Source organism: Hyaena hyaena, unplaced genomic scaffold (genome assembly GCF_003009895.1).
Source record: "Hyaena hyaena isolate Hyena2069 unplaced genomic scaffold, ASM300989v1 scaffold_114, whole genome shotgun sequence".
Lineage (NCBI taxonomy): Eukaryota > Metazoa > Chordata > Mammalia > Carnivora > Hyaenidae > Hyaena > Hyaena hyaena.
In genome coordinates, this window is record NW_024080746.1 from 1,186,332 (window position 1) to 1,199,703 (window position 13,372).

The window sequence follows — 13,372 nt, forward strand, 5'->3', positions numbered from 1 at the left end:
CTGCCTTCTTATGAGAGGATGGTGCTTGAGTTGCTGAGAGCAAAGCAGAAAATAGGTGAGTTTATTGCACAGGGCCAGTAAATTGCCTGCAATTCCCCCCATTTCCCCAACCGTGGTCCGCCCGCCAGGAACCCTTTGGGGGCAGCCAGGGGCAGAAGGGAAAGCCTTTCAGGGCGTAGCCTCAGCCCGGCGGTCTCAGCTCCTCCTAGACGCGCGGGGGCGCTGTGAGTTCCCCCATCGGCGCGGCGGCACTCTTTCTCAGACGCCTCTGTTTGCACTGAGGCTTTCGGGACGGTGGCGGGAATATGGCGGCCCCCAGAGACTGGCTGGGAGCAGTGGAGGAAGAGAACTCGGGTCGTCAGGGGAGCTCGGGAGTGGAGGTGGTTTTTCCTTCCGACCCTGCCACACCTGCCCCGCTGTGCCCTCACGGTGGGTGCGCGTCTGGGCTCTGCAGAGCTTTCGGGCGCAAGGGGCGGGGATAACCTGAAGATGCCATGGGCTTCTTAATGGCTCCCAGATTTTTATGCTCTCTTCCACCGTATGTGAAGCCTAGAAAACGCCCTTTCCTCGGGACGTAGTGTTTTCAGTTTATTTAAGAAACTGTCCTAGAAAGTCCTCACTGTTGGGGTCTTGGCTCCGTGGCTGTTAACATCCTCCGCACTCCACGCTCCCCCCAAGGGAAGAGACAGAGTCTATGCAAAGTGGATGCATGTTATTGAGTAAATCCATTGTCAAGTAGTTGGGGATTTCGTTGATTGTTGTGATATCTTTATTTTAAAAAGTTAGGGAGGAGGGGCGTGGCTCAGTCGGGTGAGCCACAGACTTTTGATTTCTGTTCAGGTCGTGATTCCAGGGTGGTGGAATCGAGCCTCTCCGCCCCTCCATCCGCTGATCATGGAACCTGCTTTGGATTCTCTGTCTCTCTCTCCCTCCCTCCGCCTCTCCTCTCTCTCTCTCTCTCTCTCTAAGATAAAAATTTTAAAGAAAGCCCGGGAGAAGAGTAGCATGACTTATTACTTAGAAACCAGACCCAGGTTTTCTCTAACTTGTGGAGAGAGGATGTGCCCAACTCCAAAAGCTCAGATTTTCACTGAAAAGATAACTGGATGGAGGTGGCAAAATGCTCGGTTCTGGGACCCCTTCCATTGTTTTAGTCTCAGGAGCCAGGTCATTCACCATGTAGACAGCAACTGACAGAGGCATTTTTCTTTCTGGAAAGACTAGTTTTTAAAAGCTATTTCTTCAGTGATCAGTGCCTAAATATTGTGACGGGAAAAAAAAAGTAATTAAACAGTGTAGGTTTAATTATGACAACTTGTGCCTGAAACCAAATCAAGTTTTATTTAAGGGCGGTTAAAACTAGTAACTTGATGTAGATGACTACTGTTTGATATGTTTTTTTCCCCTCTTTCTGGAACCAGGACCCACGCTTCTGTTTGTAAAGGTGAACCAAGGGAAAGAAGAAACACGGAGGTTTTATGCCTGCTCAGCCTGTAGAGATAGAAAAGACTGTAATTTTTTTCAATGGGAAGATGAAAAGGTATATCAGCTTTCTGGACATACATATTTTTATTTTTGATGCATGTGACCATTTGTTTGAGCCAATAAAAACATGCAGTTTGAGCATTAAATGAATCAAATCTCTTTGGATAGATGAAGACATGGTTTTTGGGTCAAGGAACTGAAGTTTATACTTGGTCGCAACTTAACTCTGATTACTTATCTTGTAAATAACTGTCTCAAAGACTGTTCCCTTTAAGATTCAGAGGCATTAGTATAGATTTCTCCCGAAAGAGTCTAGGATGTGATCATTTCAGGCAGTGTTTTAGAAAACTTTTTTTTTTAACAATTGTGTGAGCATCCTTTACTATCTGACTGATCAAGGCACTTAGGGATGTAGTTATGAGCTTGGTATCTTCTTGGACTCAGCTCCAATTAAAGTTTCTGAAAGTTTTTGTCTAGAAAAATTCCAGCTTTGTTGGGTTTACTGGAACACAGTCTTGTATACAACTCTCCTGCACACCTGTTAAAATCGCTGTGTGTGAGATAATGTGGCGGTGCTTTTCTATGTTAGGTTTTGCTTCCTACTGCTCCAGAACTTTCCCAGGTTAATGTGTTTTGCTTTGTTTTCCCCCGAAAACAGGTGCTTGTTTACAACATCCATCTGTTCTAATTGGCTTCTTAATGTCAGAACGTGATATGAGGTTTTCTAGGATGGTAGTGAGTTGGGTAGTTTATTAAATGGTGTTTTTATTCTTTTTCAGTTGTCAGAAGCTAGACTTGCTGCCCGAGAAGCTCATAACCGAAGGTGTCAGCCTCCTCTTTCCCGAACGCAGTGTGCAGAAAGGTGCTGATGTGCTGTCATTTTTGTTTATTATTTTTGTTTTGTTTTTTTTCCTGTGCCTTTAAATTTACTTTCATTTTTTTAAAAGTTTTTATTATGGTAAAATATATATAACATAACCTTTGTCATTTAATAATTTTAAATGTACAGTTCAGTGGCATTAATTATAGTCACAGTGTTATGCGATTATCACCATTATATATTTCCAAAACCTTTTCATCACCCCAGACAGAAAGAAACTGTGTTACCATTCAGCAGTAACTCCTCATTCCAGTTCTTCCCAAACCCTGGTAACCTCTCATATACTTTAGGTCTCTATAAATTTCACAGTTCTAGCTACCTCATGTAAGTGGAATCATGTATTTCTGATTTGGCTTTTTTTTTGTGCCTGGTTTATTTCACTTAGCATCTTTTCAGGGTTCACCCATGTGCCTGGCTTATTTCATTTAGCATCTTTTCAGGGTTCCTTCATGTTGTGGCATGTGTCAGAACCTCATCCGTTTTATGGCTGAATAATATGCCATCACACACACGTACACACAAACACCACATTTTGTTTATTTATTCATCCATCAGTGAACACCATTTCCTCCTTGTGGCTGTTGTGACTAATGCTGCAGTGAACATTGGCATACAAATGTCTGCTTGGGTCTCTTGTCAGTTCTTTTGTATGTATACCTAGGCGTGGGATTATTGGATCATATGGTAATTGTGTGTTTAGTGTTTTGATGAGTCACCAAACTCCTTTCCACGGTGGCTACGCCATTTTGCATCCCTACCAGCGATGTACAAGGATTCCACTTTCTGCACATCCTTGTCAGCAACACTTATTGTTTTGTGTGTGTGTTTTTAATTATCTTAGTACTTGTGAGGTGGTGTGTCATTGTGGTGTTGAATTTTAGTTCCCTAATGAGTAATGATGTTGATTATCTCTTCATGTGCTTATTGGCCATTTGTATATCTTTGGAGAAATGTCAAGTGCCTTGTTCGTTTTTAATAGGATTGTAATTCTTGTTGTCGAATTGCAGGAATTCTTTATATGTGAAGGGACATCACACCCTTATCAGATATAGGAGCTTTACATACTTCTTCCTATTCTGTAAATTGCTTTTTCACTTTCTTGATGATGTTCTTTGATGCACAACAGGTTTTTAAATTTGATGAAGTCCAATTTGTCAAATTTTTGCTTTTGTTTTCTTTGCTGTCGACCATAGAGCTAGGAATCCATGACCCCATATGCTGTTATGAAGATTTACCATAATGTTTTTGTGTTTGTTTGTTTTTTTTTTTGCAATAAGAACCGAAACACTTTTTGAAAGCTGTGAACATTTATTTTTATTTTTATTTCTTTAAATTTTTTTAATGTTTTTATTCATTTCTAGGAGAGAGAAAGAGAGAGAGACAGCGTGAGCAGGGGAGGGTCAGAGAGAGAGGGAGTCAGAGACTCTGAAACAGGCTCCAGGCTCTGAGCCGGCAGTCAGCACAGAGCCCGACGCGGGGCTCGAACCCACGAACCGCAAGATCATGACCTAAGCGAAAGTCGGACGCTTAACCGACTAAGCCACCCAGGCGCCCCTGTGAACATTTAGTTTTAAAAATCTACGTTGTTGAAATATTTTATTGAGCAACTGGAGAATGCATCCTAGATTTAATTCTTTGGAGACCTGTGAAAGGCCACCTCCTCCTGTGTCACAGGCCTTGTCCCTGTGTGCTGGGAGAAGCTCCTTAAAGAGCCTCTGGGCTGGGCTGCTAGTGACAAATAGGTTTTTCCTCTGTAAGTGGCTCCTCAGGCTTCCTGGGCTGCTATGTTCAGAAGGATTGCGAGGTCTTCTTCAGAAGAAGTGGAAAGGAGAACTGGGCTCTATTAACACTATCTTTCTTGAGCCTCTTGGATTTTGAAGTCCTTTGATGGAGGAGGCTTTTCATAGGACAACTTGATCGCCCCTGACCGAGGTACTGAATCAGTGATGACCGTTTACTGTATGGGGGTTCAGTCAGCAAGGCAAAGTACCTGAAAGGGAATTAATGGAAATTGAGCACTACTGTGAGCAGGCTAGCGTCCTGAGTATTTTACACGAGAATTATTTAGTCTCGCTGAGGCAGTTTATTTACTTAGATGAGAAACTTGAGGCCTGGAGCAGATGAAGAACTACATAAAAGCTGTTACCGCTGGAATGACCTAGCAGTGACTCAGACTTATGCCCCTGATTCTAACACATTATTTTTAAACATGAAAGCAGATGCCAATTAACATATGGTATGTGCTGATTTGATTTAAGGAGATCTAAATAGATAAAGCATGAGTTCTGTAGAGATCTATCATAATGATATCGAATACCAAAGACGCAGAAAGTACAAAGCAGAAAAATGTCACTTGTGATTTCTCCCTTTGAACCCATCATTTTGTTCATTTTGTTGTATTTTCTCCCAGCTTTTTTGACCTGTGCCAAAGTATGTTATACAAGGTTGTCATCATAATGTACACATAGTCTCTAATACTTTGTCATTTCAGTTTTACCTGATAAGGATGTTTTTTATGTTATTCCATGAGGATATTGGTGATTCAATTAAACTCTGTAAGGAAATCTTGGTGATCTTGTTTCCTTGTGTAATAAAATCTCAGTCTGGAGATAAACCCTATTCTGTCTTTGTACTGCCAGAATATGGTTTTTTGGTAATAATTTTTGAAATTCATATTTCATGTTAATTAGAATATAAAATCCCTGACTAAAATATGAAGTATTAAAGAATTTTCAAATGTGAGTTCTCAGAGGGCATACTGTCATTTGTAATCTAGTGCTGATTCTTGAGAACATGACTTTTTAAATTTTATTTTATTCTTTTTTTAAATGCTTATTTTTGAGAGAGAGAGAAAGGGAGACAGAGGCTGAGTAGGGAAGGGGCAAAGAGAGAGGGAGACACAGAATCCAAAGCAGGCTCCAGGCTCCAAGCTGTCAGTACAGAGCCTCACTCAGGGCTCAAACCCACAAACTGTCAGATCATGACCTGAACCGAAGTCAGACGCTTAACCCAGGCACCCTGGGTTATCTTAATATCTTAATATCTTAATAAGATAATTTTCAACATCTGCGATCATCTGTAACCCATAACCTTGGATTTTGTTGCTCAAGCTTGTTTGCTTGCTTGATTGCTTGCTTCCTTCCATCCATCCACCCATCCATCCATCCATCCATCCACCCTCCCACCCATCCATGTATTCATTCCTTGTTGAGGGCTCAAAAAGAACTTAAAATGCTAGTAGTGGAGTTGAGATACACAAAAGTAACATCGTGCAAAGAAGAATGTATTAAATGTAGACAGTATTTATAGAAAAAGCTGAGTGCTCTCGGAAGTCAGCTGTGATCTGGCTACCTTGTGCCTTAGCTGATCAACACGCTTTCAGGACATGGGACTGGAATGGGTTTTGGAGGATGGGTAGAAGTTGAAGCTTTTTGAAATGCACCGTCATTGATTTCACCGCCTCATTCTGTGATTGATGCTTCCATGCTTTCGTGTATGCTTTCTGTGGAGTAAAACATTGGAAGTCAGTCATTCCTCTAAACAGGTAAAATTTTGGCTTTTTAAAAGCAGAGGCTTACTAACTTACTTATTCCGAGGTATTAAGTACCTGTTCTCTTACTGTGTCTTCAGCTGGAGCCTCGCAGTTCGTTCCTGTGTGCAAATGACCCAAAGGATGATGTGCTGTCTTGACATTGTAATTGTTTTCTAAGTGGACTTTCTACAACTCGTTTATAAGTGGTCGTACAAAATAACCACACCATTTGAAAGTATTAAAGTGCATTTAAATATGCTTCCTATTCTATAAAGCACACTTTTGTCTGTCACTGTGGGGTAACAACAGCTTTTCATTGATAAAATTTCTTTTTCCAAATTGTTAGAAAGGGAATATGGTAGCTAGCAAGATAAACTGACTTGTGTTACTTGATTTTTCTTATAGAACTGGCTGTCCCGCACAGATGGCTAGGTGCTGCGGCAGAGGATTGGGTATTTGTTTTTTCAGCCTCACTCTTTGAACCATGCTTTCGATTTCATGTGTTGAGTTGACAGATTTACATTTTGTGTCTGAGATTTGACTTTGCCTATAGTTTCTAGCTGCCCATCATGCTCTGAAATGATATTCTATTATGTAGTATGTTGGCACCTTTCTTGTGACCTAGGAAGTCTTAGAGAAGATATATTTTAATGCTAAAATAAGCAATAATTTATGTGCATCCATATGGTTTTGTTTAGTTGATACTGCATTTGGTACTTTTTTTTTCCCCAGAGCTCATTTAAACTCAGATTTTCAAGGTCTGCTATTAGGGAAATGCCATAAACATAATTTGTCTACTCCAGGAAAGGCAAATGGAACATCAAATGGAGATCAATAAAAATGACATCTCAAAATGCTAGCCTGCACTTTGTGAATCATGCTGAGCCATGCAGCACAATGAATTTCCTCACTCCCCCCCCCGCCCCCGCCATGTGTGGAAAGTACAAGTAAGGAGGGAGAGCTGAGTAATGCTCAGCTCTCATGTTCTTGTGCTCTTCCAACCAAGCCTCTGAAAAGCCTTGTGTCTGAATGTCTGAATTTAAAGCAGCATAATCACTTGAATGATTATGATGTGATTTTGAATAGAAAGAAAAATGTTCAAGAGCTCAGTTTATCTTTTGTCAGGGAAAGGTTAACACACCAGCAGTAAAGCTTTCCGAAGGACAACTGTGTCAGGGCCCAAGGATCTCTAAGTGGAGGTTCACGTAACGGTGTTCTTCTTTTGCTTCGTTTAAAAGTAATTACACTTGGGGTCCTCCATGCCTTCAGAGAGTTCTGTGTCGTGAGCAAATCGCACACCGGTCATTCATGGTAGTTTTGAACTGTCTTTCACCTTCTCCTGGTGGATTTGGGTCTTCCTCCTTCAGTGGGCGTTGCTTGGTGAGTGAGAGGTGGTCCTTTGGACTGGGTTTAAGTAGCAGACCCCGACCCAGCTCTAGCTCGGGCGATCTTCCTTCTCTTTGTCCCTATAAAGGCCTTGATTGGTGTCGCCTTTCTTTCAAGGATGGGTGTTTACCACCCTGATAGCCAGCGTATGCACTGCTGCTCCGTCTTAGTTCCTGACTGCACTTATCACGTACCTTTGCGTTTGGGGACTGCGTCGTAGATGACGGCAGTGACACGCGTAGTTCAGGCAGTGCGCTGGCCGAGTTGAAGACATGGTAGCATGAAGGGCTGGGACTATTTTGCCCATGGGAGGGGGCCCATCCCAACCACGTCATGCCCTCCGTCCAGCCGATGGCATTATAAACCCCATCTCCATGTCGCAGATGCTAACGTGTGAGAAAGTATGCAGCTTAGAAGTGAGGAAATGGGATGGTTGGGTTTTGCTTTGTGATCCTGTCTGATTGACTTTCTTTTAGTGGCTAGATTTTAGCTCATTTTCATAATGGGTGTAGCAGATACACTTGGTCTTGGTTTTGCTGCATTATTTGATGCCTTCTGGTTTCTCCTTTTTGTTCTCTTTCACTATGTGCCGTATGTTTGCTTTGCTTTGCTTTTTTTAATGTGTGCTTCTATTTTATTTATTTTTTTGTTCTTATGGTTGCCATTCTAGCTTTTTACACCGTGTTTAATCCTTTTTTTTTAGATGGTCTTCATCTAAAAATGAGAGATAATGAACTATCCGATTTTGGTTGATTATTTCTTTTTAGGGATAACCTTTATGCCTTTGAATCTTGCTCATTGCTCTTTCACTCGATTTTTCACTTTTAAGTGATATTTTTTGGTCTCTGACTCTAACACATGAGAAAACCAGTATCCTTACACTGTCTCCCACTTTTCCTGGGACTCCTCCGACCTCTTGTATTTGGATTTATGATATTTACATTTTATACTGTAACCAGAGTGCCCATATCATTCCATTTTTAGCCTGATTCGGTGCTTACTGACAGCCCCTTTGCTGTACTTCCTTCATTTATCTGCCCTGTGGCTAAAATTCATATTCAAACGGTTTGTACTTTTTAAATAAAGGTCTCATAATAATCAGAAATTTTAAATAAAAATTCCCATGTGGCTATTGTTTGATTCTGTTGACATGAAAGACCCCAAACAGGCAAATCTGTTGAGACAGAAAGTAGATTGGTGGTTCCTAGGGTCTGGGGGTTGGGGAATGAGGAATGACTGCAGACGGGTTCAGGGTTTCTTTTTGAGGTGATGAAAATGTTCTGCAATTAGATTGTGCTGAGAGTTGCCCAACTTCATGAACATTCTAAAAACTGCTGAATTTTACACTTTAAATGAGTGTATGGTATGAGTTAAATTTCATTAAAACAAATATCTTTATGTGGCAGCAGAATCAAACATTTCTGTGAGGTTTTACAAAGAACAGCACTCCTGTCTCCACCCTTACATTTCTCCTCCCCAGCAGCAACTATAGTCAGCGTTCTGGCTAATTATTTTAGAATTTGCCTTCCTGTCTGTGAAATACAAAACATGCTTGTATTGCTACTTCCTGATTTATCAGGTTTTAGAGTTATGTATTTACTTCCTGTGGAAGATAAGAGTTTACCTTTCTTTCTGTCCTTTCCTGCCCTCTCCCCTTCACCTCTACCTGCCCCCTCCTTAGAACCCGTAATTTTTCACTACCCCATTTGTATATGGTTACATCAGAGTTTTGGTTAGATTCATATTTTAGTGTTTGCATTATTATAATTGTAAATGCTGCTCATAGCTGAACCATGTAATAAATCATAGTAAATTCTTTCCTACACAACTTTTTGTTTTCTTTGGAGTTAATAATAGTCTTGGGTTTGTTTTTTTTTTTTTTTTTACTGTTGTAGCTGCTGTTTGCTTATTTATGTGCTTATCACGCTTCAACTGCAAACTCTCTGCCAGTTGTCTGAATCTTTTCAGGACATTCAGATGTAGCATAATCTATCGGTTTCATCTTAGAAAAATCTCTCCTAGGGCTTTCAGAAATTCTCCAGTCCAGAATGGTTGCCCTTTTGCATGGCGCCTAGGAGTCTTGCAGTCTCTTCAGTAAGGACCGAGATTATATGACCATATAACCTGAGTTCTTCCAAGCCCCAGAATATCTGTTTCCCTCCTTTGTTCTTTTTTTTTAAGATCGTTTTTCTTGGGTACTTTTTTATTATTTTTTTTTAATGTTTATTTTTGAGAGAGAAGAATGGATCATGAGTGGGGGAGGGGCAAAGAGAGAGGGATACACAGAATCTGAAGCAGGCTTGACTTGGGGCTCGAACTCAAAAACTGTGAGATCATGACCTGAGCCAATGTCCTGCGTTTAACCGACTGAGCCACCCAGGTGCCCCCCTCCTTTATTCTTAAGTGGCACTGACCCAACTATAAATTTATTCAGATTAAATGTTTTCCTTAGGACAAGTGCAGGGATATTTCATGGTCCTCCAGAGCAGTACTTCTTAAATGATCTATCTTGTTTGTTTGCTTTTTTATGTTCTTGTTTTTATTTCCTACCCATTGGGATCAGATACTTTTGTAAATACGATAAAAATAAATTACTAGAAAGTAAAATGGAAAAAAGAGAAGACATACAAAATAGAAGCTCACATTTTTTTATTGCTAATTTGAACAGACATAAACGTGCTCTGATTGGTATAAAAATATCTAAATACACACTCTCGATGTCTGTCTTTGTGTCATCAGGAACTGGAAACCATTGACTTACAGTGCCAGTGAATGGCCAGTTTGTAAGGAACACTGTTCTAGAGTTAAATATGGCATTGTAGACATCTGAGGCCAACCTGATTTTTACTATCCAACAATTTTGAAATCTTGTGTTTCTGAAAATACCTTTATCTCGGCTGATACTTGATTGATACTTTCGCAGATAATGGAATTATAGGTTGGAAATATTTTTCCCTCAGAATTTGGAAGGCAATGTTCCATTTACTTTTGTCTTCATTATAGCTGTTGGGAAGTTCAAGTTCTAGGAGTTCATTCTTCATCTCATAAATGATCTATGACTGTTTGATCCCTCTGTCATCTTTTGGGAATCTTTTTATTCTTAGGAGTATGACATTTCATGATTATCGATCTTGATGTGAGTCTGTTACATTTTATTTTGAAAGGTAAATCCTTTCAAACTGGAAACTTATGCTGTTTAGTTCTGAGAATTCTGTTTCCTAGCTTATATTCCCATTGCCAAAGAATGAAAAACCAAGTCTCACATGATTTAGGGCTGATTACAACTCATTTTCTGTTTAGTATTTTCTGGGGTCATCTTTGCTTGTTTTCTTTGAGTTTAATTCTTGCCTTTTCTTTAACACACTTTTTAAAACCTTTTATTGTGGGAAATTTCAGGCATACCCAAAAGCAGAGAGAAGAGTATAAAGGATCTCCTACACCCCTACCTAGCTTCATTTGTCATTAATACATAGCTAATTTTATTTCACCTGTACCTTCTAGTGTGACCTCCAGTATAGATATTATATAACTTTATCCACAAATACTTCCCTATGCATCTCAAGAAATAAAGCCTTTTTAAAAAGAGCATAATCACAATACTATTAAAATACCTAAAATATGAACAATTACTTAACATAACATGCAGTTAGTATTCACATTTTTTTGATTAGCCCATAAATACTATTAGCCACAAATACTATTTTATTTATAGTATTGGTTTTTCAAACAGGATCTAAACAGAATTTATGCACTGTAATTGGTTGATATCTTTAATCACTTGTTTGTTGAAGAAACAGAGTAATTTGTCTCATAGGCTTCCTCACATTCTGGATTTGGTTGATTGCATCCTGTAAAGTTGTTTAACATTTATTCTATCCCTGTATTTCTTGTAGAGCTATCATCAGACTCAAGTTCAAGTTCAGTTTTGAGGGGTAAAACTCTTTTGTAAGTAGTGAGGTATATTTCCTTTTGTATTACATCGAAAGATAGATAATGTATGATTATTCATTTTGTGTGACTTTAAGATTGATTATATGCAAATTAACCAGTACATAAACAGAACAATTGATTTTGTATATTAATCTTTTATCCTGTAATCTTGATGAGCTTACTTATTAGGTTTAGCAATTTTGTAAAATATTTCCTCAGAGCTTTCTACATACACAATCATGTGGTCTGTGAATAAAGTTTTTATGTTTCCTTTCCAATCCATGGCTCTCATTTCTCTTTCTTGTCTTATCTAAGTGGCTAGAATCCCTACTGAGTGTTGACTAGAAATAGTAGACAACTCTGCTTGTGTCCCATCTTGGGAGGAATGTATTCAGTCTTTTACCAGCATGGTGTTAGCAATATGTTTTTCTCATAGGCCCTTTATCGGTTGTGTAAGTTTCCTTCTGTTCCTAGTTTTCTGTGAATCTTTCTCATGTACAAATGCTTGATTTTGTCAAGTGCTTTTTTTCCTGCACTTAATGAGATGATCATTTTTTAAAGTGTTGTTAATATGGTGAATTGCACTGATTGAATGGAAACATTAAAACAGCCTTGCTTTCCTGGGCTAACCTACACTTGGTCATGATCTATTACCTTGCTTATAGACTGTGGTTTTGAGTTGCTAAAATTGCATTAATAATTTTTGAGTTTGTGTTTATAAGGTATATTCGTCTTTAGTTTTCTTATAATTATTTTTTTCTGGTTTGGTATTGGGGTTATACCTCCCTCTTCAGTTGTACTGGAAGAGTTTGTGTAAAATTGTTTTTACTCCACTGTCCTCTTTCTTACATTGTTTCCAGTGAGAAATCTGATCATATGATTCTTAATCTTTGTTCCTCTGTACATGTCTTTTTTCTTCTGGTTTTAAGATTTTCTCTTTTTCACTGACTTTGAATAATTTTACTATGATGCCCCTTGTAGTTTTCTTTGTGTTTCTCGTGCTTGAGGTTCTCTGAGCTTCTTGAATCCTTTGATGTAATTTTGGCAACATTTCAGGCATTATTTTTTCAAAATCTTTTCCATCCCGCCACCCCCACTTGGGGGTCCATTTTCATGTATTTTTGTCCCTCGGTGTTTCATTTTGGGTAATTTCTGAGGCTGTGCCTTCATGTACACCAATCTTTACTCTGTGATGTCTGAATTGCTGTTACTCCCATCTAGGCTATTTTTCCACTCAGACAACTGAAAAAAAAAAAAACTTTAAAGGTTTGATTTGGGTTTTTAAAAATATTTTCTAGGCTTTTCCTTAACGAGCTCATTCTTTTTTCTACCACTTGAACATATGGAATATAGTTACAGTAAATGGCTTTAATGTCTCTGGTCATCTTTGTCATTTCTGGGTCAGTTTGATTTGATGGTGGTGGTTCTTGTTTGCCCCCTAGTCATGGGCCATGATTTCCTGTTTCTTTACATACGGGGTAGTGTCTGATTCAGTGCTGGCCGTGTCAGCTTTACCTTGTATAGTGGGCATTTCTTACTCCTTTACATAGTTTTGAGCTTAGTTCTGGAACACGGTTGTTACTTGACTGTGGATTGATATTCTCTAGCAGGACTTGGCGCATTACAGCGTGCAGGCCGACTCTAGTCATGCCTGCCCGTTTCATTGGGTTCGCAGTTCCTTTTGTGCTTCGGTCACAGAACAGATATGACAGAGAAACCAGACGGCCTGCCACGTGCAATATTTATTACCTGGTCCTGTATAGAAAAGGTTTGTCGTCCCTTGCGTTCGAATGTTTTTCTTCAAGCTTTGGGCAAGACCAGAGCATCTTTGGGGTAGGGCTAATTGCTCCCCACTCCTGAAGCCGTGCCCTTCTCAGCACTGCACCTGATGCTTGTGTTTTATGAGGTTTCTCGCTTCGGCTGCTTGGTAGACAAAACCATCCCGTGTCCTGATGGGCGTCTGGAGATTATTCCACCTGCTCCATTCCGGTGGTTCTCTCCCTCGCTCTGGATGCTTCCTTCACACCCATGTGCTGGTCATTACCCAGCTCCATACTTGAGGGGAATCGTAGCAAACCGTGGAGGCCCCTCTCTCTCTGTGACCCGCTTTCTGGCTGGTATACTTCACATCTGTATTCACCGGTCCTCCGCCCTGCGAA

The 13,372-nt window shown here is 39.8% G+C and overlaps 1 protein-coding gene across 3 annotated transcripts in view; it reads left to right on the forward strand.

The window, feature by feature from the left end:
- The first annotated feature begins 305 nt into the window (after positions 1-305).
- ZCCHC4 (zinc finger CCHC-type containing 4) overlaps positions 306-13,372 on the forward strand; it is a 54,313-nt gene continuing 41,246 nt past the window's right edge. For all 3 annotated transcript variants that reach the window (XR_005529177.1, XR_005529178.1, XM_039236673.1), the window contains exons 1-3: positions 306-429; positions 1,422-1,540; positions 2,265-2,347. Coding sequence is in view for 1 of the 3 variants with exons in the window: in XM_039236673.1 (XP_039092604.1) it covers positions 306-429; positions 1,422-1,540; positions 2,265-2,347 (326 nt within the window). In the remaining 2 variants the exon portion in view is untranslated. The remainder of the gene's footprint in view (positions 430-1,421; positions 1,541-2,264; positions 2,348-13,372) is intronic.